General features: G+C 35.5%; 3 protein-coding genes across 4 annotated transcripts; 2 read left to right on the forward strand and 1 right to left on the reverse strand.

The window, feature by feature from the left end:
* Positions 1 to 650: 650 nt before the first annotated feature.
* LOC115983583 (nitrile-specifier protein 5) lies at positions 651 to 3,083 on the forward strand. Of its 2 annotated transcripts, none has more exons than XM_031106300.1 (3): positions 651 to 750; positions 860 to 976; positions 1,966 to 3,083. In XM_031106300.1, the coding sequence occupies exons 1-3, from the start codon at positions 727 to 729 to the stop codon at positions 2,899 to 2,901; spliced, it is 1,077 nt and encodes a 358-aa protein (XP_030962160.1). In that variant the 5' UTR covers positions 651 to 726; the 3' UTR covers positions 2,902 to 3,083. The 2 variants fall into 2 exon arrangements, with proteins under 2 accessions (XP_030962160.1, XP_030962161.1); XM_031106301.1 differs by lacking the exon at positions 651 to 750 and adding an exon at positions 1,156 to 1,234 and having other exon boundaries at positions 881 to 976; positions 1,966 to 3,081.
* A 3,271-nt stretch (positions 3,084 to 6,354) lies between these two features.
* On the forward strand, positions 6,355 to 11,150 carry LOC115987935 (glucose-6-phosphate 1-dehydrogenase, chloroplastic-like). The gene is made up of 10 exons (XM_031111541.1): positions 6,355 to 6,739; positions 7,180 to 7,370; positions 7,491 to 7,585; positions 7,686 to 7,800; positions 8,705 to 8,910; positions 9,010 to 9,159; positions 9,286 to 9,406; positions 9,608 to 9,837; positions 9,944 to 10,144; positions 10,624 to 11,150. Exons 1-10 carry the CDS (start codon positions 6,535 to 6,537, stop codon positions 10,871 to 10,873), a joined length of 1,764 nt encoding a protein of 587 aa, XP_030967401.1. The 5' UTR covers positions 6,355 to 6,534; the 3' UTR covers positions 10,874 to 11,150.
* Positions 11,151 to 21,054: 9,904 nt separating this feature from the next.
* On the reverse strand, positions 21,055 to 23,062 carry LOC115983311 (fasciclin-like arabinogalactan protein 2). Its single transcript, XM_031105960.1, has 2 exons — positions 22,447 to 23,062; positions 21,055 to 22,050 (listed from the first exon to the last, which is right to left on the reverse strand). The coding sequence occupies exons 1-2, from the start codon at positions 22,960 to 22,962 to the stop codon at positions 21,376 to 21,378; spliced, it is 1,191 nt and encodes a 396-aa protein (XP_030961820.1). The 5' UTR covers positions 22,963 to 23,062; the 3' UTR covers positions 21,055 to 21,375.
* Positions 23,063 to 27,571: the final 4,509 nt, after the last annotated feature.

Raw genomic sequence — 27,571 nt, forward strand, 5'->3', positions numbered from 1 at the left:
GTTAAATTAAAACTTCTTTTTATATGTGTCGTTATCTACTGTATATCCTAAAAGGAGATAAAGTATTTCATTAAAAAAAAAAAAAAAAAGAGATAAACTAAAAAAAAGCATATCTTGTTAGATAAAGAAGAAATCAACAAATGCACCAGCACAACTGTTTTTATTTAAGAACATAAATTACTGGGGTAGGTAATACCGAGCAAAGATTTGAGTTTGATATTATAAAAACCTTAATTTCATTGTCATATTACAAGTACCTTTGGTATCGGAGTCCAACTAGACTTGATATTATCAGCAAAAAAGAAAAAAAGAAAAAAAAAGGAGATAAACTAAAAAAAAGCATATCTTGTTAGATAAAGAAGAAATCAACAAATGCACCAGCACAATTGTTTTTATTTAAGAACATAAATTACTGGGGTAGGTAATACCGAGCAAAGATTTGAGTTTGTCAATTTGATATTATAAAAACCTTAATTTCATTGTCATATTACAAGTACCTTTGGTATCGGAGTCCAGCTAGGCTTTTTTTTTGTTTTTTTTGTTTTTTTTTTGTTTTTGTTTTGAGCTAAGTCCAGCTAGACTTGATATCATCAGCAAAGGCACAGCACAACCAAGGCCTTCCAAGAGAATATGAATTTACTATTATTAGTTTATAGTTTAGTTTAGTTTAGACCATCATGCATGACAAACAGCCTTGTCTCTTATTACGGACTTTGATTTGTGTCCATGTTCATTTTTGAGTTTGTTATGGTATGTTTGCAATTTCATGCTAAATTTTGGGGCTATACAAAAGTAGTGGCCCAAATGTCTGTACTTTCACCAATGATATATATATCTAATGGCCACCAAGCTTTTTCAGGTACAATCAGTATTGAGAAGAAAATTGTTTGCAGTTTCCACTCGGAATATTCCTCAGCAGAAACCAATTCGAACACTCACTTCGGCTATGGCTTTGGCTCAAGGCAAATGGGTCAAGGTTTGTTCCTTAACTCACACTTTAGTTTTGCTTCAAATTGTCTGTTTTGGCTTTCTTAGGCTGACTCTAATTTTTAGATGCACTTTCAGATGATTTCACTTGTTTCATACTTATCAATTCATAGAGAAAGAAGAAAAAGTATGGTTGATTTGCTTCATCTCTTTGTGTTTTCTTGACAGAAAGGTTTGGTTAATCTTTGAAGGATTCACATTTGATTTTGGTCTCCTTATAAACCCCAGAAATTGAAATGGTCTCCAGGTGGATTTTTTAAATCTTTTTAATGATCTATGAAATGCAAAACCATACAGATGACACCAAAACCAATTCCTTTATTATTCAATAATATCATCTGATTTAATATTTTCTCTTAATCTTTGATATTTCTACCCAGATGGACTCCTTAATCTGCAATAAAATTCTGTCCTGAGTACCTTATTTTGTTTTCTTCCACTTGATTACTTTATTGATCTGGATCTTCTTTATTCACTTTTATGTTGCTGATTGCTCTCTTCCTTAAGTATCAATGTCTTTTTTTTTTTAATAAGCAATAGAGTAATTTTGTTGTACCTTTCGCTTTCATAGACGAGTATAAATTTAATGATATTAAAATTTGCACAATCTATTTAAAACTGATAAGTTATTATTGTTGTAATAATTTAAAAAATATATATATAAATCCAGTATAAATACAACCTATACCTTTATTAATACCAATCACAACATACTAACTCAACAATTATGAAGAAAAAAAAAGGGTGAAAATTTTGTGTTCAGCTTTTGTTACGTTGGATGGCAATTCTTGATCTAAATCTACAGTAAATAAGAGATCTTTTAGCACATATGCCCTTAGTTATTGTCTCTGCTGATGCTGGTGCTTTCTTTGTTTATATTTGTGTCACTTTCTTGGTCACATGTATGATAAAGACTTTGTCATTATCACATTTAACATAAAGTTTGTTGTCTGCATTTGTAAATTAACTTTGGATCAGCTTGATCAAAATGGTACTGGGCCTGGAGCAAGAAGCTCACATGCCATCTCCATAGTAGGACAGAAGGCCTATGTTTTCGGTGGTGAATTCTCGCCACGTGTCCCCGTGGATAACAAGGTCCATGTATTTGACCTTGAAACCCTAACATGGTCTGTTGCTAATGCTACCGGGGATGTTCCACCGCCACGTGTTGGTGTCACAATGGCAGCCGTTGGGAAAACAATTTATGTTTTTGGTGGTAGGGATAGTGAACACAATGAGCTCAATGAGCTCTACAAGTTTGACACATCTACAAGTAAGTGGACCCAACTCTCCGATGGACCCGATCATCGGAGCTACCACTCTACCACCGCCGATGATCGCCATGTGTATATCTTTGGTGGGTGCGGTGTGGCGGGCCGGCTTAACGATCTATGGGCCTATGATGTTGTTGATCAAAAGTGGATCAAATATCCAAACCCAGGGGACAAAATCAGGGGAAGAGGTGGGCCTGGGTTGGCAGTGGCCCAAGGAAAAATATGGGTTGTGTATGGCTTTGCTGGAGAGGAAGTGGATGATGTACACTACTTTGATCCAGCCCGTGAAGAATGGGCCCAAGTGGAGACAACTGGTGAAAAGCCCACGGCCCGAAGTGTATTTTCCACTGTTGGGATTGGTAAATACATATTTATCCATGGTGGGGAAGTAGACCCTAGTGACCTAGGTCACTTAGGTGCTGGGAAATTTGCTAATGAGGTTTATACATTGGACACTGAGACATTGGTGTGGAAACGGTGGGAGGATGGGCCGGATTCGGGTGATCATCCCGGGCCTCGCGGTTGGACTGCGTTTGCTGGCGGTCACCGACACGGCAAGGAGGGACTTTTGGTGTATGGTGGCAATTCACCAAGTAATGATAGGCTCGGTGACATTTTCTTTTTCACTCCTTCCTTGTAGAGCAGATGATAAATAATCATAATCATATGTACCTTGATATTTTCATAATTATATCATGATAGGTGTATGGTGGTTGTGAGAGACTGGCAACTAGGATTGTGTGGGTATGTAATATGACAACCTTTTGTATCTTGTAATAAAGTGTTGTTTTTTCTCAAAAAAAAAAAAAAAAATTAAATAAATAAATAAAGTGTTGTTTTGACTTTGGACATGATGATTTGGGTATTGAAGTGCTGGTTTTTGTGTCCCATCGTAAATAGAAGACAAACTTTTGGTGTGAAGTTCTAGTTTTTATCGATTTTTGTCAATTTCAATTGATCATTCTCTTTATACTCGTTTTGTTTATTCAGGTCAAGCAGTTGACAGAAGAAACATTAAATAAATAGCAAATTACTTGATATTGAATTAATTTTACATAAATATTGAAATAGTAATTGAGCAAAATTAGGTCAGTATTGGCAGGTGGCGACACTTGTCAATCTAGCTAAGAATGGTGGGTTCAGCCGAAATAGAAAGTACAATTCAGTAGCAATGCTCTCTGTCTCATATCTCCGTCACATTCAACATCACTCTTTTATTAGTCTCACTTATGAGACTTGCACCATATGAGAGTGAGATCCACGTAATATGAGGGATATGCTACATGTAGTTGATATATAAAATGATTTTTTCTATTGAAATATTAAATGATTTTTTCTATTATTTGTTGAGATCTACACAATATAAAAAAGATGCTGCATATAACTGATATATAAAATACTTTTTCCTACCAAAATATTAAATCATTTTATGTATTATTCGGTACTTTAGGGGGCAATTAATGCTCATTCTCACATACTTTTTATTTTTTATTTTTTATTTTTTGAGAATCATTCCCACATAGTTGGTGATTGTTATTATCCAAACAAACATGTGCGTGGAGCAAAGGGACTCTAGGCTGGCCGAGAGTGAGGATAGACATGAACTCAGCGTGTACAACTTGGATGAGCATGAGTAATGGATTGTGTGTTTTCCTTAATTTAGGGAATTGCTATTCGCTAGTGGTAGAGTAGTAAGTGTGTTCAACAAATAAAATTCCTAGTTTTTTGGAAGAGTTACCAGATTTTTTTTCCTAGTTAATTGTATTTCGATTGTTTTCAGCTTATACTCAGAAGTCAGCAATCAGCACTGTCATTTAAGCAATGAGACTTGAATTATAAAGTGATGATGCAAAAAATCAGTGGGCTGATTGTTCAAACCAAGATTTGGTGGAAGACCTAAAAAGATGTAATAAATACATTCAAAGTGCACTGGTATGGTGCCGAACCAAAACCCTTCGATCATTAAATTATAACTTCTCTAAAAATCTCTAAAAACTCTTTTAGATGTATAGGAACTGGAATTTCTCACGTACTACAAATTTGGTGATCTCTAGCCTATTTATGGGAGATCATGAGTGGAACTTCGTATTTTATGTCACTTTACTCATGGGAGGTATATTAGCAGAGTGGAGATAGTGGGAGCAAATTTTGGCCCACGTTCTGAAGTAGTTATCTAATGTGGTAAATCTCATTTGTGTCAAATTTGGTGAATGGCAATGCTTATGGACGAGCATGCTCTTTTGCCGATTGACATACTGTGGATGGTCCTTACAAATTTTGGCTGGCCAATAAGTGCAAATCAATTGACCAAAAATTGCTATATCAAGCCCTTAAAAAAAAAAAAAAGGGTTACAAAGTGGAGCTTGAATGATTCAGAAAGTCTGATTTACTCCCAAGCAACAAAATATAAAAATATAAAAAGATGCAAATGAAAAGCTTCACATTATACCAAACAATAACTTTTTTAATTCTGTTTGCCAATTACTTCCTTGCTTGCTCATTAAACAAATCCCTTGTGACCATCATCGAATTTAGCACCCCAATTTGGTTTATATATTTCAAGTTGAGTGGCCAATTGCAAAAATTATTTGGGTTAATTCTCCTTGGTCCATAAGATTCTTGGAAATGAATTTCAATTCCATAACTGAGTCGATGAGATTTGTGATTCAATCAAAGGAAAAGGTTAAAACTCCCAACAAACAAAAAGTTAGAAAGTTCATGTGACATAATATGGATGACAATAAATCGAATTTTTGACATAAACTTAAAGGGAAGTAGTTGATCCTTTACTCTTAATTAGACAAAGCAACAAAATATACACTAATCAATTGATGTCTTGGAAATATGCAGTTGAAGATGATGCAACTCATGGTATCCCCAGTTCTCACTTTTCTGAAAATTAATTCTAATAATGAAGAAAAAGCATGCTTAGCAGTAGTTGGTAGAAAGCATAAAGGAGAAGTTCTTTTTGATTGGACTGATCGAATCTACTAAGAACTTCAAAGTAGTTGAGTTGGGATTGAAGTTTGTTATTTGTGAAGGAGAAACTTTGAATATGATATCTTCTATTTAAAGTAACTCAACATCCCTAATGGGAAGGACCAAGAGAGAATAAATCACCAAGTAGTTGAGTTAATACTTTACCCTCCATTATTTTTTTATTCTTTTATATGTAGAAGAAATGTCAATGGTAAATTGTATGGTTAGAACATCTATGAAAATTAAGACTTTCCCTTAGTTTATTTATATTATTTATTTATATATATATATATATATTTTTTTTTTTTTCATATTTTTTTAATAGTAAAAGGAAATCTATGTTGACTTGTATATATTTAGGCATGTAAAATGATGTTTATTATTTAAATTATTTAAAATTGATTAAATAATTTAAAAGTATACCCTTAAGTCTTAATGGTTTAATCTATATTATATTCAATAAAAAAAATATTGATAATCGTTAAAAAATTATTAATTTTGATCATTATGATTTATAGATAGTTCACAATTTACAGATTAACTAGATGAAAAAAAATTGTTTTGACTAACGTAAATATGTTAAATCATGTTACAGATTTACTTTAAAAGTTGTATGGTTTTGATTTAATTTTTATCTATTTATTTAACTTGGTCTCCAGTAATGGGTTCCCTTTATAATGTCATTTTCCTTGCATAAAATTAAAATAGAATAAATAAAATAAAAAATAAAAGAAAGAAGGAACTATATGTGTCATGTAGAGAAGAACTTGCTCTACTTCCATAGCATCATAGTGTTAGTACCGTGTGATTGTTATGTCAATGCAATGTAGAAATCAAAATTAAAAAAAAAATAGTAGAATTGTTGGGGAGTTGGGGGGGAAGGTGATAAAACCATCTGAAAGTCAAAGTTTCTGGAGGGCGAGAAGGTAGACCGGGAAGCATGGATAGGAATTAAGAAGTGAAAAAGTTTGGGTAGTTTAGCAGCGGCCTTATCCCATCTGAAAGTCATAATGGTTACCAGAATAGATAGTAGGACTAGGAAGAAAACATGAATATGGTCAACTTGTTTTAAGTAACATAAACCTTGGACCATTCGAAGTTTTGGTAGAGGGTAAAAAGACAACAAGACATAATGGTGGCTTCAGACTTACAGTTATTCGTTTGTTTTTTTTACAATTTAGAAAGGCTATTATATAAGATCAAGATTTATCTTGGCATTTCTTGGATCAAGATTCCATGATTGATATGGTTTAATTTATCAAGAAACAACTCTTAAGCTTTTTCTTTGTCTACCATGGCTATACGCTTAAGTGCTTGTTCTTCTTCCTCAGCCACCTTTATTGCACCCTCCTCATTCTGTCATGAGACTGAGACTATACTAAAAAGAAAGAATTTTGGAATCTGGGTTTGTCAGAACAATTCAAATTTTCATGAAAACAAGCGGTTTGAGCTGAAAGCTTCAAACGTGCAACCACTAAAGGCTGTTTCTTTGCAGGCTGGTGAGTTCTTAGGACCTCTACTTTTAACTTGAAAATTTGCTTCTTTATGATGGTCCTGGAACATGTGATTTTTTCTAAATAAATAACAATGTGTCTCGAACAATTCTTCAAATTCGTTTAGGTATTCTTTGGGGTTTTTGGTTAAAAATTTTGAAGTTCATTTGTCGCATTCGAAAAGAAAAAAAAAATTTGCCTTTAAATTTTCATAACACTGTTGATTGCTTTCCTTTTTTAGTTACTTTCCTTTTTCTCTTCAAGGAAAAGCAAAAGGAAAGTAATGAGAATTGGCTTAATTTTCTATATGCTTATGAGAATTATGTGTGTCACACACATATGGTTGTGAGAATTGGATTAATTTTCTATATGCTTATGAGAATTGGCTAGTTTCTTCTAGTTAGTTGGAGTCCCAATTCTGATATTGAAGTGGATTTATGGAGTAGGTGCACCTGCGAATTCTCTAGCTACAGAACGTGTTGTGAATCCAGTGCAAGAACACTACATTCCTTTCTTAGAAACAGTGAAAGAAGAGTCTACTCTCAGCATTGTTGTTGTTGGGGCTTCAGGGGATCTTGCTAGGAGGAAGATCTTCCCTGCACTATTTGCTCTTTTTAATGAAGATCGTTTGCCTGAGGTTTGATTCTATGATACTATGATACTTTCCTAACTGCTTCTAAAAATGTCTTAGCGTAATTCACTTTGTTATTGATCATTTCTTTTTTCTTTCTTTTTTACCCCTTTAACTACTATGCAGAATTTTACAATTTTTGGTTATGCACGGAGTATAATGACTGATGAGGAGCTGAGGAATATGATCAGCAAAACTCTGACTTGCAGAGTTGACAAGAGGTGCCCCCCCTCTCCTTTCTTGTGAAATGATCTTCATATGATATGTTTAACCCAATTAAGTTGTCTATTTTATGCTGATGACTCTAATTTGATGGTACAGGGAAAATTGTAATGAGAAGATGGATGCATTCTTAAAACGGTGTTTTTACCAATCCGGTCAATATAGTTCTGAGGAGCATTTCTTGGAATTAAACAACAAGCTGAAAGGAAAAGAGGTATTAATGCATGCTTTATAGAAATTAATATATATAAGATTCTATCTTCAATGACTTCCCTGCCAACTGTAACAATAAATATATATATATATATATATATATATATAGTTGCAAGTATCCTCATTATGGTTTTCGAAGCTTTAGTTGCAACCATGTACCTACTGAAACTAAAGACAATTAGGCTATAATATAAGATGTATCAGTTTTCCACAGCTATGGTATGTGATGAATCCATGGAAATTAATTAAAATTTGGCTGAAAAATACTAATTCTCTTTGTCACAATAGTGCTTGTCAATCACAAACTATGGCAATGAGACAACGAGGAGTTATTATTATGTTTAGTCTTGAAGCTGCAGGATTCCTTCATGATGCTGTGTAGTCCTTTTCTTCAATTGTCTCTGTTGTTGATTACTAGGAATGAATTAATATTAATTTATACTCCATGAAGTCAATTTGGACTATTATGAGAAAGTTTTGGCCATAGAAGTGCAAAAGCAAGCAGTACAGCTCCAGCTTCATAGGCGTTATATGAAAAAAAAATACTTCATTGATATGCATGGTTCTACATCCCTATAAGGTATTGCAATTGGACATCATAAAGAGAAAAATGCATATCAGACACCAATATACATATTCCTAATACTCTAATTCATATTTCAAGATTTGGACTTCCAATTTTTCCCCCTACTAAATTGATCCTTGAGTTCCTCAGACACCAATATACATATTGATAATACTCTAATTCACATTTCAAGATTTGGACTTCCAATTTTTCCCCCTACTAAATTGATCCTTGAGTTCCTTTAACTACAAGGAGTTGATAGCAATGGAGAATAATGTTTTCTCATTATAATGTTTTTAGCAATTGTATGTCTCTAAAGTCAATAACTTAATTCTTTTAGGCTGGAAGACTTTCGAATAGGTTGTTTTACTTAGCAATTCCACCAAACATGTTCGTGGATGTGGCAAGATGCGCCAAACATCGTGCTTCTTCAGAAAATGGGTGGACTCGAGTCATTGTTGAAAAACCATTTGGTCGTGACACAGAGTCATCCAGGGAGCTGACCAGAGGCTTAAAACAATATTTAAGTGAGGACCAAATATTCAGGTATGTAATTCTATGCATTTTGGTTCCTTGAGACAGATTTCAAGCCACTCATCCATGTGTGCATACACAGATCTTCAACCTTGCTAATCTTTTTTACAGAATTGATCATCACTTGGGCGAGGAGCTAGTGGAAAATCTCTTGGTGCTTCGCTTTTCAAATCTAGTTTTTCAGCCTTTATGGTCAAGAAACTACATTCGCAATGTACAGCTGATTTTTTCTGAAGATTTTGGGACAGAGGGACGAGGCAGGTTAGTTAAGTATCTTCTTTTTTCTATTCTACTCAAATTATTTCATTCCTTTTGGTACATCCCCAGAATTTCTCTCTTATAGTTATAGATACAAATATTGCCTCAATGCACTAGTTTTTCGTACAGGTACTTTGATAACTATGGTATCATCCGGGATATAATGCAAAACCATCTCCTACAAATACTTGCACTATTTGCAATGGACACACCTGTCAGCTTAGATGCGGAGGACATTAGGAATGAGAAGGTACTGAACATATCATTTAAATGATCATTACTGTGTATCAGTATCAACACAACCGATAAATCCCATGACTAATGTTTTTAACATATTCCACAGCTTTTAATTAATTATCAATTAAATAAAATTGACCCTTTAAAGCAAAAATGCAGTCCATTATATGATCATACTCTTGTGACTAATATTATGTGCATGGCCTTGAATCAGGTTAAGGTTTTACGATCTGTGAAGCCAGTTCAGCTGGAAGATGTGATTATAGGTCAATATAAGGGTGATTGCGATGGCAATGCATCATATCCTTCCTATACTGATGACATGACTGTATCAAACAATAGCCTTACACCAACATTTGCAGCAGCCACTCTCTTTATCAATAATGCTCAATGGGATGGGGTTCCATTCCTGATGATAGCTGGGAAGGCTCTCCATTCAAAGCGGTAGGTAAATAATGCTCATGTCCATGAAGATCATTTCTTTGTTGAGCAGTAGTATAACATTGAAAGTGATAAAATGATCAAAATTCTTGTTGCATTGAAATTCCAGAACAGAAATCAGAGTTCAATTCAGGCATGTTCCAGGTAACTTGTACAATCACAAGTCTGGAACTGATTTAGATAATGCTACAAATGAGCTTGTGATTCGCATACAACCTGATGAAGCTATATATCTGAAGATCAACAATAAGGTCCCCGGTCTTGGAATGAGATTGGATCGTAGTGAACTTAATCTGCTTTATAAAGCCAGGTATAAACTACAACAAAATACAACTGACTTTAGATAGAAATCTGTAATATGTTTTTATATAATGCAGATAGGGTATCATGGAAATTTGCTGTTGCAATTTCCACTAAGGCTGAGTTTAGCTGGCTCTTTTTGAGGATATCTTTTATCTCTAGTTCTATTGGTGGAGTGTAAAGTAATCAATTCTAAATTAGAAGTACTTCATCACAAAATATCATCTTGATTTGATTAGCTTGGAAAAGAATCTGATACTAGCCATTAGAAACTAATTATAAGTAAATAAGTCACACCCATCAATTGATGAAAGAATTTTGGCAATCATGTGAGTACTTTCATAACCTGACTACAATTATGAGCAAGTAACTAACTAGAGATATAATGAGTGGCATGGGGACACTACTGCACTTCTATCACACAATGTTTTCTTTTCTACTACTTCCTTTCAATTATGAGCTGCTGATGATAAGATTTGGTTTGTTAAGGTATCCAAGAGAAATATCAGATGCATATGAGAGGCTGCTCATCGATGCAATAGAAGGGGAGCGACGGTTGTTCATTAGAAGTGATGAACTAGATGCAGCTTGGCAAGTACTCACACCATTGTTGAAGGAATTAGAAGAGAAGAAGGTTGCTCCAGAGCTCTACACATATGGTAGTGGAGGGCCAGTTGGAGTGCATTATCTTGCTGCACAGCACAATATTCGCTGGGGTGATTTTGGTTACGAGGATTAATCAATAGATGGGGTCTTTAGCATGCGAGGATTAGTATTTTGATGATGATGACGATGATGATGATGATGATTGTTCAAAAGTATTCAAAACTCATTTCTTTCATATATATATATATATATATATATATATTTTCTATGTATAATGTGTCGGTCTCAGTTAATTTATAATGTACAAATTAAATAAAGGGATGTAAGTTTGGATTCTGCAACATGTATATGTACAAGTAACAAACAATTGTAATAAAATGAAATTCATGAATTAGTATTATCATTTTTTATGTGATTTTCTTTCTTTGAGATGTGTTAAATATATATAAGCAACGCGATGCGTTATACTATATTGTATATGCTAAAGTGGATGTGGAAGGGGAAGCATAAAATAGGAATACTAAGAACACGAGGGTTACGTGGTTCGGCCTTGTCGGCCTACATCCATGGAAGAATCCCTTAAGAGCTACTTCTTTATTATGTAAGAGTGTAGTACAATAACCTGTGTTACAATGAACCCTAACATAAGTATATATAGGCGACTAAACCCTAGACTACTAGTACAAGTAGGAGTGAGCTTGGGCCTATTACATTGGGCTAATATGTCTAATATATCTCTAACACCCTCCCTCAAACTCAAGGCGAAAGCTCAATGAATGCTTAAGGTTGGATAAGCATGAGAAGATCTCATGAAGATGCCTTGAAGAATGCCTTTGAAGAAACCATGATGAAGAATGTGCCAATTGACCAATTTTGGTGCTTCAAATGAAGAAAAAAAAAAGTCCAAAATCAGAATTTACGCGAAAAATTGAGCAAGATAGGCCCTTTCGAAAATTTTAACTTTTGGTTAAAGGTCAACACAAAAGTCAAAGTCAACTGGTCAAGACGGTCAAGGGTCAATTGTTAGTCAACGGTCTACACAGTCCAGGTTGGTTCTGGGTCAGGTCACGAATTGAGCTGTAGAGCTGCTGATGTCATCATGATAACGTGTCGTTAACGTGGACTAGGGCTAATCTGGCTAGGGCTTGCATGGCTCTTGCTAACGTCAATAGATGATGTCATGGATGATGTCAGAAGAATGCTGACATAGTTCTTCAGCATATGCACGGCACTTGACGGGGACGGTGCATGACAGGATCTCCAAATGGCGCGTGTAGGCGCGTGTGACAGAGGATGGTAGCAAAATTTCACAGTTTTGCAGATCGGGGGACAACAAGATCGATAAAGCAGCACGTGTGACCATAATCCTATCTAGGAGTTGAGAATTTTGGCGGCACGTGGGAGGAGAAGTCAGAGCCTTTTTCCACGCCTGGTGGTGCGTGCAACTGCCAATGGAGACTAAGTTCTTGGGTTTTGGTTGCGGGAGGCCGTGGAGCATGTCTGTGGTGTTGATTTCATTAGGCGAAGCCTTAATTTGCACAAATTTGAAAAGGGAGGCACGAATTGCTTGGGCTGTGAGTTAAGACATAACGGCAAGATAGCGACAGTAATCCGTGGAAGTTGTATGATGCAGTGGGGTTCAGATCTAAAAACAAGCAGGGATACTGTGGATCTGTGCTATACATGTATGAATCTTCTTTACTGTGTAAAGATGTTTTTTTGATGCCATGAACAAAGTTTGGCTTTGATACCATGTTAAATATGTATAAGCAACGTGATGTGTTATACCATGTATATGCTAAAGTGGATGCGGAAGGGGAAGCATAAAATAAGAATATTGAGAACATAAGAGTTACGTGGTTTAGCCTTGTCCGCCTACCTAAGGAGGAAATCCTTAAGGGCTACATCTTTATTATGTAAGAGTGTTGTACAATAATCTGTATTACAATGAACTCTAACATAAGTATATATAAATGATTAAACCCTAAACTACTAGTACAAGTAGGAATGGGCTTGGGCCTATTATATTGGATTAATATGTCTAATATATCTCTAACAAAATGGACCAAGTGGTTGGATTGTTTGTCATTGTGGAAAACGTTCAATGGATGTTGATCTTGCTATTGGGCAGATTTTCATGCCAAATTTACTTAGGCTGTGTTTGGCAACATGTAAATTATTTTCCGAGTGTAAAATATTTTCAGATGAAAATATCTTTGGGAAAGGAAAATATTTTCTAGTGTTTGGTTGCATTTTTGAAAATTGTATTAGAAAATTTTTCAAGTGTCAGGTAACATTCTGGAAAATGCAAATTTTCTACTAGTTTCTCACATTTTCTTAGCCATTTTCTCAGTTTTCAAACAAATTTTATAATAGAAAATTACAAGATATAAACTTTTTAAAGAAACAAAAATCAAAATAAAACCATTAACTTTCAAACTCGGTCAAACAGAGAGGGGGAGGAAGAAAGAGTAAGAGATTGAGGGAAAGAGAGAGGTAGATCGAGAAACTTGGTTGAAATCGGGTCGCGGGGGGGGGGGGGGGGTGATCTAGAGGTGGTGATGAGGAGATCGGTCATGGGTAGGTCGATCTAGCGGGCGGCGACGACAAGATTGAGAGAGGTGGAGGAGACGAGCTACAGAGTGGCGGCAACGAGAACGAGATACAAGGCTCCAATCTGTGTTTGGCGTTGATGACAAGCTTCAGCAGCGACAAGAACGAGATGAAGGTATGGGTTGGTTCGGACGAGGGATGGGTTAGTGGAGGACGAGGACAAAGGATAGGTCGGCAGAGTGGCTTGCATGTGACGGCGGGGCCGTGTGTCGAGGGGTGGTTCTAGGCATCATCGACAATACCCTCTCCTTACTCAGCTTGGGCTTGGCGTGAGTGATTTCCGGTCTTCTTTGGGTTTTCTCTTTGAGCTCTTTCTCTCTCTCGCTCAGTCTCTCTTCAGATTTTCAGTCTGTAAAACTAAGTTTGAAGGTAAATCAAGTGTGTAATTGATTTTACGGTTTTAGGGACTGAATTTTACGGTCAATGAAATGGTTTTCAGTTTAACCAAATTTTACATGTACAACCAAACACACATCAGGGTGTAAAATATTTTCTCAAATTCATTTTCAGCCGAAACAAATGCAGCCTTAGTCTCAATGAACAACCTAAAACAAATACTAAGGAAAACTCCTAACTAATTTATGTGAATCAAGAATGCATAGTATAACCCAAAAATGCTTGGAGAGCACTTCAAACCTTTATTATTTTACTACAAAGTACAAAAGAAAGAAAAAAAATATTACAAAAAATCTACCTTAACCTAAATCAATCACTATGGCTTTAAATATCCATTCAATTACATAAAATGCATCGTTTCCCTCATTGTAGACACTTTTTCCCTTACTCATACTGTTTACTTGTCAAGGGATCTGGATCCTCTCCATTTCCCTTTGAAATGGAGAGTGTCTAGTTCACGGACAGGATCATTTTGAAAACTATCAAAAGTAAAAAAAAAAAAACGTACCACGTCTATTAAAATGTAAGCACACACTTAACTGGGGTTAAACACTTAAACTAGAGGGTTGTTTAACCCAACCGGACAAATGAAACAGAGGTATATCCGTGCACGTTCAAAGTTTCACAAATTTTATCCAAAAAAAAAAAAAAACTTCACAGAAGGTTCTGAGAACAAGTTCAGAGCACATCTCTATTTCTATCTTGCCAAAACAAAGGTATATCCGTAAAACTTGTTTATGCTTATCTTATTTGATGTTTGATCATTTTTCTGCATTTATATTGTTGGCTTGGTGAGTTTATATTGTTGTTTTGGTGGCTGAATGCAAGTTAGAGTCTATCTGAATTTTTATTTTTAATTTTTTGAGATAAAGATTGAATCTTTATAATGGTTGGATGATTCTTGGAGTCCATCTCATTTTTACTGCATTTATATTGTTGTCTTGGTGAGTTTATATTGTTGTTTTGATGGCTGGATGCAAGTTAGAGTCTATCTAAACTTTTATTTTTAATTTTTTGAGATAAAGATTGAATCTTTATTAGTATATGGCATATTTGATTGCCTGGTCTATCCACACCAATGGTCCCTGTCCTGCCTAGTCTATTTCCCATTTGATTGCTGACATTCAAGACTTAGCTATGTCTTTTGTTTCTTGCAATTTTAGTTGGATTAGTAGATGCCGTAACTCTACTGCGCATTCAACAACTAAATTTTCCCTTGCTTCCAATGACTTTTTCATTTTTACTCTATCTCATTTTTTTACATCATCTCTGTTTTGAAAACAAATGATAGGTGAAAGTTATAATAAATTTATGGTCAATTTTTTTCTAGGGATAATGATGGGAATACATGTTCCTTCTAATGTGGCTATGGAATCTATCCCATTTAAAGGGATGGAATTTGAAGCAGATGAGATTGCATATGATTTTTATAATGAATATGGCATCTACAAGTTCTTCATCATATCAGGGAAGCTCATCAACAAGTGTTGCATTAGCATCACATTTAGAGAGTATATCAAGTGTTGTAAGCTCCAACGACAGAATTAGTGGTGCAGGAGGTCTCTTGACTCAAGGAAGTGTTGCAAGTGGAGGTCCCTTGACTCAAGAAAGTGTTACAAGTGGATGGAATGAGATGGTTCAATAAGTCAAGCCATTTTTCTAGTTTAGGATCATGTTTTATAATCTATGACACATGTTGAGATTAAGTGCTCTTGTTTTATAATTTTCCTAGTTTAGGACTGGAGTTTTGATGGTCCAAAACTTAGTCACATTTGGTCACATTCAAATGTTCAAACTTAGTCACATTTATGACCAAGTGTTCTAGTTTTGTAATTTTCTTACTTTAAGATTGAAGTTATGATGATCCATAAATTTCCTTTTGTTATCAACTGACAGTGATTTGTATGTCTGATGTATCTCTGCATGGTGTTAATTTCTGCATAATTATTTGTTGCTACAAAATTTTTTATGTTTTTCTACATAATTACTGTTTCGGCAAATTGAACATTCCGTAGATTGTAATTTCTGCATAATTACTGTTTGTGTTTCTACATAATTACTGTTTGTAATTTCTGCATAATTAATGTTTCTGCATAATTATTGTTTGTATTTCTACATAGTTGTTGTTTTCTGCAAAAGGTTTCGGATGTATTAGGAATGGATCAGTTTCCTTCTTTGCTGTAGATAGTGTTCAGTTTTTGTCTAGGCAGGAGTTGTTTTTATATGTAAGTGTTGCTGTTTGGGGAAAAAAATTATATAAATAAGCCAAGCTTTTATCATATGTTTCTAAGGCAAGTACCCAATGCCATCAGTGAATATAATGTATTTTGCAATAAAGCAATCTAGTTGCCATCTTGCCTTATTGCAATCTAGTTGCCATCAGTGAATATAATGTATATTGCAATATATTTTGTAATTATTGTGGTACACCAAAAACTGTTATTGGTGTTAATTAGTGATCATTAATATTTACAAGTGATGCTGTGTTTCTGTGTTTCTGTGTTCATTAGTATTTGCCCTTTCTCCCATTGAAAGCACTCTTCATATTATATAGTCAACCTGTGCAGATTGTACCATCTCTTTTGGATCAAGCTTCTTTTATTTTTGAGTGTATTATATAGTCAACCTGCATATTTAGTTTGAGTGTATTAATGGTTTAGGTTCCATTTTGTTGCTTGGTAGACACATGATGTTTCTGCAATCTCAAATTGCTGTCTAAAACAGTACATTTAAACCATTCACATTTTACAGGTTGTAGAACAAGTTAGATTGCACATTGTTTGGGTACAGTGGAGCACCATTTAAAAGACCATTTACTTGAATATTTTTTGAGTTTTTATGCTGTATGCATACAGCTGAGGAGTTAATCTGCTTCTTTTTTATGGTTCCCAATAATATCACAAACAAGCCTTTTAAGGTACTGTTCAAACTGCTTTGATGTTGAGTGCACACAAGGCACAAACACTTCACAACAATACAATAAATTGGTATACAAGTCATAGATTAATTAAAAAGACCATGTTCCATTGCTGAAGTCTCGGATTACAGAGAGAATTACAAACAAATTCAGACCTTTTCCCACTAATACATACCAACACATACCAACACAAACATTCTGCCAAAACCTACCAACATACACCAAAATTATGGTCTTTTCCCACTAATACCTACCCACCTAATGACCCATTTCCCCCGCACCTATTTAGCCAACCAAAAGAAGCATCAAGCAAAGTAGCATCCCACTTATCACTAGAGATAGCCCCAGGCAAATGAGCAGCATCTTCTCTCACTTCATGTAGCCTCTGCTCCGTTGCCTCTTCAACCAAAATCATGAAAAACAACAACAAATAGTATTAGCAAAATCTGGTCACAGCCAATCCAATACTTGTATTAGCAAAATACTAAAATCCTTGAAACTAAAAAAGACCCACTAAAGAAAATAGCTATAAAATAAAAACCCTTGTGCTCTCTGATCTTCCAAAACTAAAAAGCATTTGCACCCTTGTGCTATCACATAAACAATATACATTGAAGAAAAACCAATTGCACTCCACAGATCAATTTCCTCTTGAATCAATATAACAAGCAAAAACACAAGAACCAAAAGTAAAAAAACAAACATCTCTAATAAAGGCAAACTTGTGTACTCGAACCACTCTTCGGCCCCTTGAAATGCTTATGATTCCAACCACAACACATGTTACAAAAGAAGCACCACCTAATATTGTATTAAGGCCAACATCACATGTACCTTCACCCATAAATAAGACGATGCTTGAAAAGAAATCAGGAGCACCATTGCCAAGAGAAAGCTAAGTAACCCAGCAATTGTAGGAGACAATTTTAGTAAACTTGATAAGCTTTCAAGTGAAGAACAAAAGTACTCAGAAACCCAAAAACTGAAAAGAAATTTAAAAACTTTACAAAGAAATTTAAAAACCTAGAAACTTACCCAGAAATTTGGAAACTGGTAGTGTGAGGTGAGCGAGGAGCTAAGTTCGTGGGTGAGGGATCGAACTTGAATCCATGAGAGCAAGGAGCTGAGTTTGTGGGTTAGGGATTTCAATCTGTGTGGTGAGCAAGGAACTAAGTGAGGAGCTGAGTTAAAAGCTTAATCAAATCATAGCCTTGGCGTAGGTGGTACTGGTGGCACCGTGACGACAGAGCGAGAGAGAAAGTCAAACCTTGGAGCAGAGAGTGAGAAAGAGAGTTTGAAATATTCAGATGGATTTGGTGAGAGAGAAACTGTGGTTTGTCTGATTGGGTTAAAGAGCCTCTAGTTTAAGTGTTTAACCATAGTTAAGTGTGATTTGGGTTAAGTTATGACGTGGAACATTTTTTACCCTTGATAGTTTTCAAAATGATCATATCCGTGAACTGGACACTCTCCATTTCAAAGGGAAATGGAGAGGATCCAGATCCCTTGTCAAGTAACTGCCCTATACCAATGCCACCTCCAAGTATGACCAACACAGCCTACAGAGCACATCCCCACCCATATACAAGCCACACCCCAAACTCATTTTCATACATAAATTAACTAGCATGTCTATATTATCTTAATTGGTGTAGTGGGTCCTTTTTACAATGTTGGGCTAGGCTGGGCTACCTCCTGCGGTATTAGGTCCAACTGCAACTCACTTTGGTTCGACTTGTGTACAAACTATGCCCCGTTTGCTAGGCTTTGGTCACAGGCCCATGACAGGCAGAATTGCTGCGAGTAAGTTATGACAGGCAAATATGATAAAGACAATACAAGAAATGGTAGACAAAATGAATAAAAGGGAGAAACAAGAGGCAACCCATAGAGCGAAAGTAGAGAAATAAATGATGAATAATAATAATGGGGTTATTAAGTAAAAGAGGGGAAAATCAGTCTACCATGCCAAATAATGTTGTGGAGCTGAAACCAAGAAGGTAAACCACTTCCTCAATGCGATTAATCTCCTAGGGGAAAGAAATTAATTGCTTTGAAGGAGTGGGCCTAAATGGTTTATGTTTAATAGGGATCCTCTGTCTTTTTTTGATAGAGGGCAAGGCTCTAGAGGGAGAGAAGAGATCAACTTATTGGTGCATGCCTACCGTTTTATACTCTCTATTCTCTATCCTTCCTAGTTTTTCCTTTCTTTCTTTTTTTTCTTCCTTTTCTTTCTCCGTGTTTTTTTTATTTTGTTGTGATACTCCCTTGGATGTTGCTATTACAGTGTTTTTGTGATTATGATCCCCTGACCGTCTCTCCCCTCTCTACTATGCATGGCAAAGCCCCTTTTTATAGTGCCTACCATGACTAAATTTTACTATTTTAGCCTTTAACAACCTTTGTCTGGTCTGGGTATCCTTACTGACCATTTACTGGTTTGCTAGCCACCACCACTTACTTATGCCGGTCGTGGCACCAGACAAAGAAGGCTATTTTGTTCGTTTACCTGCCATGCTACAGTGTGAGAGCTTTCTCTCTCTTCCTATCCCTCATGGCATGCACCTAGTAGTCCTAGCTCATCCTTGCTTCCTTTAGGTGGTATGTCATCCCAGCAGGACGTATCCCCCAAAAGAGCCCGAGCAGAAACCCCAGAATAGGTTTTCCCCTCTCTCCACCGCCAAACCATGCCCTCTTACCTCTGACCCATGACCTCACCACCTCCTATATTAGCTGGGTACAAGCTGGTGATATCTGGGCCTTGCGCGTGCTTCACTTCCATGTATATCTGAAATTTGCCTGCTACTCGCGCATTCGCCGTGGTCTGGAGACTTGTCTGCACATCCTGCCACCCATCCTTGGCTTCTTATGGTGTGAACCATTTTCTGGATTCTCATTCTTTAAAGCTTGCTCCTTTCAAGGCTAGGCTTTTGCTTGGCCGTGGGCTTTTCCTCCTTCGGCCCACTCTCTTGTTCTTTTCTACAATCTTTGTGTGTCCTGCCATACTGCTCTGCCATTCCTGCCATAGCGTTATTTGACCCAAGCCTGTTGGGCCTCTTTGGGCTTGTTGCTTATTCTTCCCTCAATGACTCAATATAGTCATTTGAGCCTTTTTGGTTACGTTGGGCATCCTTGGCCCATTTACTTTCCTTGGGCCCTTTTGGTCCTTTTCCTAGCTCTGCATTCGCATGGGCTTTTACTAACTCCTTTTAGCTTTCCTAGCCCAATTACCTTATCTTTCATCCTTGGGGTTCATGGACTTTCTATCAACCCCTTACTTTCTTTACTTTCATTACTTCGGGCCTGCTGTGACCCATTCTCACTTTTCTACATCACATACTATCAATGAGTTTACTTTTTCTCTCTTTCCAGGCCCCTTTAGGCCCGTCTACTTCTTCATGGCCCATTTGTTTATTTCATGGACCTGCAATTCATTATTCCCGCCATTTGGACTTAATGGTTTTTCCTATCCACTTACTAACTCTTTTTTGCCCATATTGCTGGGCTTCCAAAAATGATCATCAACAATTGGTATTACTCAGACTGCTTCTCTAGTCAATAGCCTTAATTAGCTTTCTTTTTAGGTCATGTTTCACTACAACTTTTGAACTAGTTTTGCAGATCACACCACTAAGTAGTCTCCATAGGTATGATTTGCACCGTCTTCGGTAACATCAAGCCTCGATCACCACATACATCTAGCATTTAGATAAGCCTATCATTTTCATTCAATTTGTTAGAGATATCAGGACCAATCCTGGTGAAAGGCTAAAGTTTATAATATATCATATGTCGGTTTATTGTATTAAGACTTAATTACTACAAGTAATTCTAATCCTACTTATAGTGTAAGTAGTGTGATTCAACGTTAGCTTACCATATATACCATTGAATGATTTTATTGCATGTCATACACAGAGCTTACTAGTAAAAATGTAACTATGGAAGACTTCCCATTATGGACGTACACTTCTACTGCCAAACAACGTTAATTCTCTCGCATTCTCTGTCTCATTTGCTCTATTTTTCTTATCTTCCCGTACACTTTCTCTTTATCTGTCTCATTTATTTTCTTGTTCATATATTTATCTTGATATCAAGTTATGCTTCCAAGGAAAACCCAAGAGAACATTCACATATATAACATATGTTCACACCATTTGCAAAGCTTGAAACGCAACTTAAGCCCATTACTAATGTTGTACTAGTACAGTAATGACTTAGGAATGACCTGTGTCACCATTTCGTATCATCATCATGTTCACGATTGGAACACATTTCCAAATCATAAATTTGTCTTGGCATTTACCATAAATCTGAAAACGTACTCGACAATGATCTTATATTTTATGTCATACTAATAGTATTTAAAAAAAGCAACAATAAAATACACACCGCAACTAGAAATTTTGTGCTCTTTACAGATCACATACACATGACAACTGAATGGCACTATACAACACATATATATGATATACATCAAGACAAATCAAATAAATTATAAAAGGGCCCAAGCAAATGGGGCTCGTTATTTCTTTTCTTTTTTCTTTTTTCCTTTTTTTCCATAATTAAAATGTAATATTAAAAGTACCCAAAAAAAAAAAAAATTCAACTCTCTCACGATGAAAGCTGTATAGCAATGGAACTTTTTATGTAGCGCCAGGGTGTCACACTCATGTGATATTAACGTTACACCACTAGTCCACTAATCATAGAGCCAAAAACCCCACACAAAAACTCAAAATCACCATGATCAATCTCCCACCGTCCAATCCACTAGCCCCATTGTTATCAGCCGTCTGATTCCCCACATCATCACCCTCAGGCGAATCGGCTGCCGGTGTTGCTGCGGCGGCCTCTTTGGCGGCCTTAGGTGCCTCAGCCTTTGTTGTTGGTGCAACCTTAAACAACTCTCTAGGCAACAATACCTTATCAACCTTATAAACCACTAACGGCTCTTCATCCTTTAACGTCCCCGTTAATTTTGCCGTTACAACCTTCGTCTTCAACGTAACCTCCTCGCCGTCATTTTGGATGTTAAAGTCATATTTGTTAGCTCCGTCAGTTGCTAACGTGTTTATGATTCCGTTATTTGACTTCAACATTTGTATAGACTGGTATACAGGAATTCCGTGATATAACAGTAATGATATCTTTTGTGGTGCTGTTAAGTTCTTGTACTTAGGCATGAAGCCGTTAATAACAGTGTCGGTTGGGCAAAAAACTGTTAAACCTCCGTCAATGTTTTCCTGGAATGTTGTGTCGGCTCCTGAAGCTATTAATAAGTCGGCAAATGCTTTGCAGCCTTGCTTGGACAATATAGCCGTTAAATTCAGCTGACCTGGACCTGGTGTTGGTGCTTCAGCTTCAGTGGAAGTTAATACCTACAATTTCCATTTACAAATTCTTATTAGTATAATTATATATATATATATTTTTTTTATGGTAAAGAATCAATATATTTGGTATATGTGATGTATTTAGTTTACAAAATATACTGTGTGCACTAATATTTACTCATGGCAAAAAAGTATATGTGATGTATAATACTTGAATTTATATATCTACAAGTTGGTTTTCTAAAACTTGCTATCAGAAACAAATTTATGAGGCTATTTTCAGTTATCTAAGAATCCATCCTTGTTTTGCTCTAGTCAAATACTCAAATATTATTTAGAATTAACAATTTCCAAAATTACTTTATTGATTTGTTTACTGCCTTTTGCAATTTTGAAAAAAAAATTGCAAATTATTGTTACTACTAATTAATTAATGTGTACCTGACTGATTTGTAAGACGGAGATATTGTAAGGAATCTCCTTCACGGACTTCACATAGACAGCATCAAGATTGCCATTACTATCTTCAGCACCAAACCCAACTTTACCACCTTTAAGGTCGGTGACATTCACGTAGCCTGAGGAACCAGCGGCTGAGCCTGTGGCCTGGAACATGGAGGAAGTCAAGGCAGAACCATTTGTGATTTGGTGGAGTTTCTTGGAACCAAAGTAATCGACAAGGACATGGAGGGAGAGCACGTTCTTAATGGTGTACACAGAGAGGTGTTTGGAGAGGAGGGATGACATGGCAGCATTGTCCACGGCGAGGACAGTGATGGTGAGGCGGCGGTTTATCTCAGAGGCGAGGTGGGTGATGGTGAGATAGTGATTGAAGGTCGAGAACTCGGGGTGTTGGGCAAGTATTTGGGTGATATTGTGTGCATTGCTAGAGGGGAATAGGAATAATAGCAAGAGAGGGATTGCGAATATGGAGGTGAGTGCTGGTGATTGCCTCATTGTGATGGTGAAAGAGGCAGAGGAGAGAAGAGAAGTCTAGAATTGGAGTGTGAAGGAGGAAGAAAGTGTTGTGACTTTAAGTAATTGAGCATAGGACCAAAATTCTTGTATGATTGTGCTAGCTTGGCATTAGGTTGGATGGGGTCCATAATGGGGTACCTTATGGGGCACTGATGAGAGGGATATATTTTGAAAAACATGTCTCATATATGATGCTCTATATGAATATAACATTTGAAAAACATTTTTATATTTGGAAGCATGAAACCCATCTAATAATCTAGATACCTACTGGTCATGTTTAATAATTAGTAATTTGGGATGTAATAGATTTCACTATTTTATTGACAAAATTGCTCCTTCAACACATGTTTGCCATGCTTCTTCCACTTGATTCAAGTTTTCTCCAAATCGATTGGCAAAACGTTGTTTTCAAACCAAATTAGACATGGCATCAACCGGCCATGACTGGAATTTCTTCTAACTTGGTGAGAACATAAATTAGTTTCACATTCTAATTTGGTTAGAGGCAACATTGCCTTAAGATTTTCTTATTATTATAATTCAAAATTCATATAAATGTTTAATATTGAGTTGAGGAATAGTGAAAGTAAGGAGTAAGGAACACAATCACACACATAGTTCATTGAATGAAGAGAGGAATGGGGACAGAATAATTTCTTGCAATCCCATTGGAAATAAAGCCAAAAAGAAGCCATGTGCGTACGATATAGAAAAATATCACCCACCAAAGGAACAATTTCATAACTCTAGCCACTGTTATAATGATGGGTACATAAATCCAGGCTTCATTAGATTCTTAAGGGATGTGTACCCGTCGTTGCATGGTAAATTTAATTTGGAAGAGAGGATAATTCCAAATGTTAGTGTTTGAAGGGTATTTATTTATGCTTCACAATCATTGTTGTTTTTTAAATTTCTAATACTAAAAAACATTAAACGGTAGAACAATCCAAACCCTACAAAATAATATATTGTGCAAATTCTTAAACTCATAGAGCTAAATTTCATGTCATTAAATCAAATAATGGATGCATATTAATTATTCATATTCTCTTTGTATAAATTTGACTACAAATAAGTTTCTATTTCATTTCTTTCTTTTAAGATGTCTTTGTTCCACTACAAGAAAATGTATTTTTAGTGACGAAAAAATTCGTCACTAAAAGTCCTGTTTTTCATCACTAAGAACCTTTAATGACGAAATTGGACTTTTAGTGACGAAATTCGTTTCGTCGCTGTAGCCCCGTCGCTAAAAGTCCTGGCGACGAAAACTTTCGTCACTAAAAGTCCGATTTTTTTTTTTTTTTAACTTTTAGCGACGAAACGTTTTCGTCGCTAAATGTTTTCCTCGCTAAAAACAGTATTTAGTGAAGAAATACTAAAACCATTTCAGTTTATTAAATCATATTTAGTGACGAACAATTTCGTCACTAAAACTATTTTCGGGTACATATAGTGACAAAAAAATTCGTCACTAAAACTATTTTTAAGAAAATCCAAACACATATAGCGACAAAAATTTTCGTCACTAAAACTATTTCTTACAAAATTTCGCTGCATTTAGTGACGAAATATTTTGTCACTAAAACAATTTCTTGTTGCCATATTTGTGACGAAAAAATTCGTCACTAAAACTTATTTTCTATTTTTATTATTTTCATGGCGTTGATATTAACCTGTAACCCGTCATTACATTATTAAAAACTCATATTTGATTAACACATTTATTTCAACAACACATTTATAAAAAATTGATCCATACATTCCACAAGAAAAATAAAATTTCCTCACTTATTTTCTATTTCATTTCTTTCTTTTAAGGTGTCTTTGTTAATTCGATCAAAAAAAAGAAAAAAAAAATGAATTGATTGAACTTTAGATGAGATTTGAATGTGGATATTCATAATTCATCATCTTAATTATTTCTTTTTGAAAAAATGATGCAATTCATATCAAAATTCATGAAATCATTTTAATGATATCTAGGGCTGTAAATGAACACAAATGTTTATGAACAGCTCAAACTCATTTCGAAGAAGAAAAAAAAAATCGTTCATGTTCGTTTGCAAAGCTCAAGTACAACTTTGGGCTTAACTATTAAACAAGCCAAACTTAATTATAATAATATGTTCGTGCAAGCTCGATTTAAATCTATATAATAATATATTTTTCTATGTATAATTTTTCAAAATTATACATATATAGAATTGAGAATGGATTATGTAGTTTATAACTAGGTTCATATAATGCCAAATTCATATTAGTAGTTTATTGATGATATAAATAGTTTATTCGTAGTAAAACTCATAGATTTGTAAAGGGAGGTAAGAAATTTTAGTCATGGTTTTATTATATATGGGAAAAAAAAAAAAGTTAATCATGTAACCCATGAACAAGCTTAAGTTTGTTCGAAAAGAAAATTAACCACGCTTAAATATAGAATCTTAATTGGTAATGAGCTCAAGCTCAGCTTGTATCCAAAATCTATATATATAAGCAAAGACCTCATGCAGGAGTGTATGAGGTCCTGCCATGTGGCACTCTAATTTTGCATTTCATCTTTTTCTTTTTTTACCTCTTTTCATTAATTCTTTTTATTGTTACCCAAAGACCATATTAACCTATTTTTACTATTATCTCATTAATCTCTCATTATTTGCATGAGCTTATACCACAACCTTCTCTCTTCTTCATGACTTTTAACATTTCCAATGTTTTAGTATTAAAAATCGAAAGCAAAATAATAATAATAATAATAATAATAATAATTAAGTTAACCAAATAACGCCCTGGAGAGAGATAGAAAGACACGAAAATGTGGATTGTTAAATGAATTCACTATTTCACTATTACCATGAAAATGTTGATTGTTAAATGAAATGCATTGTATCACTATTACCAAAATAAAAGACTTGATATTTATAAAACATTTTGTAAGGTTGAATTTTATCAATCATATTGTTCGCTTTATTCCGTGCTAAATTTTCTTGTATTTTAACAATTAGTAACCCTGTATTTAGGTGGGAATCATGTAAGGGTAGTGAATGAGAGAGTGTGAAGAAATGTTCAAGATTGTGCAAGGATGCAGAAACTCGCGGCTGGACTCGCGGGTTACTCGCAACTGGTAAGCCGCCAAAGTTGGCACACGTGTGGAGCATGTAGGGGAGCTGAAGAGTCATGCCAGTTGTTGCACTATAGGACAAAAGTCCCAGGCTGGTCAGGCCGTTAGCTCGCGACTTGAACTCGCGACTCAGCCCAGTTGTGAGGTCAAGTCACCAAACCACCCTGTTTGGGAAAAACTGACTTTTCACATTCCTTCTCACCCTACTATATATATACCCTTATATCCACGATATTGAGAGAGCTTCCAGAGAGAATTTTGAGAGAGAAACCCTAGAGAAAAACAAGATTGATTCATCCATAATCTTCACATAGAGACTCTTCAAATTCCTCTACTCTCTTCCTCTCCATTGTCAAATCCTTGAGAGGTACATTGCCAAAACTTTTTCTCACTATAACCATATCTGTGAGAAGGCCATTAGGTGTTTAGGAAGTAGTTAAGAAGGGACCAATTTCATATTGGTTGATGCTATGGTCAAGTAGCGGAATCTGGTAAGCTAAAGAAGAAACAGGTTCGGCGTAACCTCGTTAGAGTAGGAGCTTGGAGGGCTTAAGTACAAAGGGTATATTAGGCTTGGAGGGTTTTTTGCTGTTCATGTATCCCAACTATATTCTTTAGTGGATTGTTTACCGCTTGGAGGGTAGCAGAGAGGTTTTACGCCGTGGGCTTCGGTTTCCTCTTCAATAACACATCGAGTGTTGTCCTTGTGTTTGCATCTCTCTTCCCTTAATCATTTCCATTTAATTTATACTGTGGATGTGATTTTATTTGGTTTAGATTGTTTATCAATTCTGTTTAAGCTTATGTTCATATTCCGCACATTAATTGTTTGACTTTAAGCTTGAATTGGTAATTTGTAAATTGGGGGTCTAAACCAATGTCAAATTGATCTTAATATCAAACAAGGTTTTTATCCAAACTAATTTAGAGAGAAATCCTTCAAACTCCTTTTATATCTTTTTATTGGATATGAATTTAATTTGAAAATCTAACTGTTAGATTGCATGTTCTTTATATTCTTAACATACACGTCAAATTTCATTCGATCAATAAACTTAATTAAAAATTAAAATTACAATCCATCAGTTTTTTTTTTTTTTTTTTTTTTAAGTTACTACTAAAATTTAGGACAGTTGTAAAAAATGTCTAAAAAGTGGAAAATTATTGAATACTCCAAGGGTATCATAAATGCATACTCCCTCTCTCATATGAATTATGAGTCCCACCATAAATTTAATTAATGGGACCTACAATTATGTGAGAGAGGGGAGTACGCATTTATGGTACTGATGATGCCGAAAATATCACTAGTAACATACACGGTCCTCGCGCGCTCCAAACAGCACCTGCACAGCAAAAAGAAAGGACCTAACAGAGAGCACCGGTGTGGTGCCGGCCAAATACCCCCCGAAGGTCAAGTCAGAACTATTCTCACAACTCTAGAGTGTTAGAGAGGGTAAATTA

The sequence above is a fragment of the Quercus lobata genome, chromosome 4 (assembly GCF_001633185.2).
Source record: "Quercus lobata isolate SW786 chromosome 4, ValleyOak3.0 Primary Assembly, whole genome shotgun sequence".
NCBI lineage: Eukaryota > Viridiplantae > Streptophyta > Magnoliopsida > Fagales > Fagaceae > Quercus > Quercus lobata.

Excerpts from the sequence above, each read along its gene's own strand:
- LOC115987935 (XM_031111541.1), top strand. The coding sequence starts at position 6,535 with ATGGCTATACGCTTAAGTGCTTGTTCTTCTTCCTCAGCCACCTTTATT. Across the intron at positions 9,838-9,943 it reads AAGGCTCTCCATTCAAAGCG|AACAGAAATCAGAGTTCAAT; the intron begins GTAGGTAAATAA and ends TTGAAATTCCAG. Across the intron at positions 10,145-10,623 it reads AATCTGCTTTATAAAGCCAG|GTATCCAAGAGAAATATCAG; the intron begins GTATAAACTACA and ends TGGTTTGTTAAG.
- LOC115983583 (XM_031106300.1), top strand. The coding sequence starts at position 727 with ATGTTCATTTTTGAGTTTGTTATG. Across the intron at positions 751-859 it reads TCATTTTTGAGTTTGTTATG|GTACAATCAGTATTGAGAAG; the intron begins GTATGTTTGCAA and ends AAGCTTTTTCAG. Across the intron at positions 977-1,965 it reads CTCAAGGCAAATGGGTCAAG|CTTGATCAAAATGGTACTGG; the intron begins GTTTGTTCCTTA and ends ACTTTGGATCAG.
- LOC115983311 (XM_031105960.1), bottom strand. The coding sequence starts at position 22,962 with ATGAGGCAATCACCAGCACTCACCTCCATATTCGCAATCCCTCTCTTG. Across the intron at positions 22,051-22,446 it reads CCGTCTTACAAATCAGTCAG|GTATTAACTTCCACTGAAGC; the intron begins GTACACATTAAT and ends TGGAAATTGTAG.